The sequence below is a fragment of the Primulina huaijiensis genome, unplaced genomic scaffold (assembly GCF_012295235.1).
Source record: "Primulina huaijiensis isolate GDHJ02 unplaced genomic scaffold, ASM1229523v2 scaffold37851, whole genome shotgun sequence".
NCBI lineage: Eukaryota > Viridiplantae > Streptophyta > Magnoliopsida > Lamiales > Gesneriaceae > Primulina > Primulina huaijiensis.
The window spans coordinates 2117-4215 of NW_027358851.1; the positions used below are offsets into that span (position 1 = coordinate 2117).

Below are 2099 nucleotides of genomic sequence, written 5' to 3' on the forward strand. Positions count from 1 at the left end.
GTGAACGGATACTCTGCGATAGAGAGAGAAAAATTGAATTTGATTTTCAATTTCAAGAACATGACATACAAGAATGTCTAATAATATTTGTCATTGGTTTTTATTACTCCTTATAAATTTTGTATATATTCTCGTAGAGGAGACGTTTACGTGATACGAAGACATAGGGATTTTTCATGCCACCATATCGGCAGAATCGAAGCACAAGGTGGACGAGACGTGGATAGAAGAGGCTTTGTTAAAATTAGGACACAAAGACAATTAATGCCACTTGAAGAATAAAACAATGAAAGAACCAAGATTCATTATTTTGAGTACACTGGGTTAATGAAAAAGAAAGAAAAAATGTTAAAAAGTCAACTCGATGTTTGACTTTTGCGTGAGGAAATCTTGGTCAAGAATGAGATAGATCTGAACAAAGTTAACAGGAAGTGATTAGAGAGAATCTGATGGGTTCGGACACTACAAAATCTGTAGAAGTTTGCTCTCGATTAATGGCTGCCCTTTTCGCTATATCGACGTACTTCCAGTTCGACGATCCAGGTGACCAAAAACTTTACTGGTCTCCTAATTTTTTTCCTAATTAATTCACTGTACGGCTAACTCCGCTAATTCTGTTTGATCTTTAAGATTGGTACTTCTGGATCCCTCTGTATATGTCTGCTTGTGTCGTCAACTTGGTAGAGATAAGCTCAAGGATCAGAAAACTGGCAAAGATTGCATTTTGGCTTGGGGGGTTCTTGTTTTTAAAGGTTGTAACGGAAGATTTTCTCGACGGGATTGCTGGATTTTGGTCATTAGACATGAGGGAGAGAGTGGTGAGGGAGAAATTTGGAAGTGGGCTGGTGATTTGTTCCATGTTTCTGCAGTTGGAGTATTCATGCTTCCCAAATTATCCTTCAAAACTCCCAAAATATGGTGATATATATTTTAAGCATCTATTGTGCATTTTCTTGGCAATATTTGGGAAATATCCCTCATGGCTAAGATTTGACGTTGCTTGATGTGTGAACAGGGATGCCAATCTTGGTGGGCGTCGCGTATGGCCTCAGCTTCGGTTTCTTTGTGTTCTACCGCGCCGAAATGAGGTATGACTTGAATCAATCTCATAGACTCTAACTTTATTTTTGTATAGAAGATTTTGTTGTGGCTCGGTCTTGTTCACCTCGTGTCAAACTTGTTGTTTTCGCCATAATCATATTATGGGACAAATTAGAGATTTCATCGTCCAATTTTGTTTCATTTTATGTTTTACGTATAAGAACATCACGGCTCCACGTGTAGGAGTTAAACTGAAAACGATCCAAAACTAAATTAAGCTAGGAGACGATATGAAATAAAGTTGATTAAATAAATTGAGGGAAATATTTGGAGTGTCAGACAATGATTTCTTGCTAATATGCGGTTAATAAACCATTCTTAAGAAAACATGGAGACAACAAATATCTTGTTGTTTATCTTGTGACATATAAACCTCTTTATCGAAAAATTCAATAAAAATAATAGTGTGAAGAAAAACCAAATGTCTGCATTTGTTCACATCCTAAAAAGTTTGATATTATTCTTTTAAAAGATACATAAATCTGGCTATAATATCCAAAGTAATTATTCTTATATCAGTTAATTCCATTTTTTTAACCTTTACTGAATAAATTGGGTGGGCACAGAGCTAGTAAAAAGAGATGCCTCTTTGCATCCATATATAATTGGCATTGACTCCATTGTCCACATGTCTTTGGAAAGTTCCCCTTTTTCTTTTCTATCTATATATCCTAGAGATTCTACACTTCTTTTTACAATGCTGTTTCCACACTTTACACTACAGAGAAATCTGATGAAATTCCTTTTACATCTTGGCTTAATTTTGAAGACCTTTCGAATAGGAAAATGGGAAAAGACACGTCAAATTAAACTGTGTTGCTTAGTGTTGTCATCACCGAACAAGAAAGTTCCATGTCTCAGTTGCACAAGAACTTGGTATTATTTTGTAATTATGCGGCAATAATTTCAAAAACAAAGCATGTGTTACACTGCAAAAGGTAGATTGTAACATATAACTCTCTCACTTTTGTCACACACACACACACACACACAGATAT

The 2099-nt window shown here is 35.6% G+C and overlaps 1 protein-coding gene across 4 annotated transcripts; it reads left to right on the forward strand.

Annotated features, from left to right (window-relative positions):
- Positions 1-291: 291 nt before the first annotated feature.
- Positions 292-2066, forward strand: LOC140968837 (uncharacterized). Of its 4 annotated transcripts, none has more exons than XM_073429956.1 (4): positions 292-543; positions 631-918; positions 1016-1088; positions 1884-2066. In XM_073429956.1, exons 1-4 carry the CDS (start codon positions 450-452, stop codon positions 1909-1911), a joined length of 483 nt encoding a protein of 160 aa, XP_073286057.1. In that variant the 5' UTR covers positions 292-449; the 3' UTR covers positions 1912-2066. The 4 variants fall into 4 exon arrangements, with proteins under 4 accessions (XP_073286057.1, XP_073286059.1, XP_073286058.1 ...); XM_073429958.1 differs by having other exon boundaries at positions 1826-2063; XM_073429957.1 differs by having other exon boundaries at positions 1871-2060.
- The last annotated feature ends 33 nt before the right edge of the window (positions 2067-2099 follow it).

Coding starts and splice junctions, on each gene's coding strand:
- LOC140968837 (XM_073429955.1), top strand. CDS start 450: ATGGGTTCGGACACTACAAAATCTGTAGAAGTTTGCTCTCGATTAATG. Junction 544..630: donor CTTCCAGTTCGACGATCCAG/GTGACCAAAAAC, acceptor TTGATCTTTAAG/ATTGGTACTTCTGGATCCCT. Junction 919..1,015: donor TTCAAAACTCCCAAAATATG/GTGATATATATT, acceptor ATGTGTGAACAG/GGATGCCAATCTTGGTGGGC.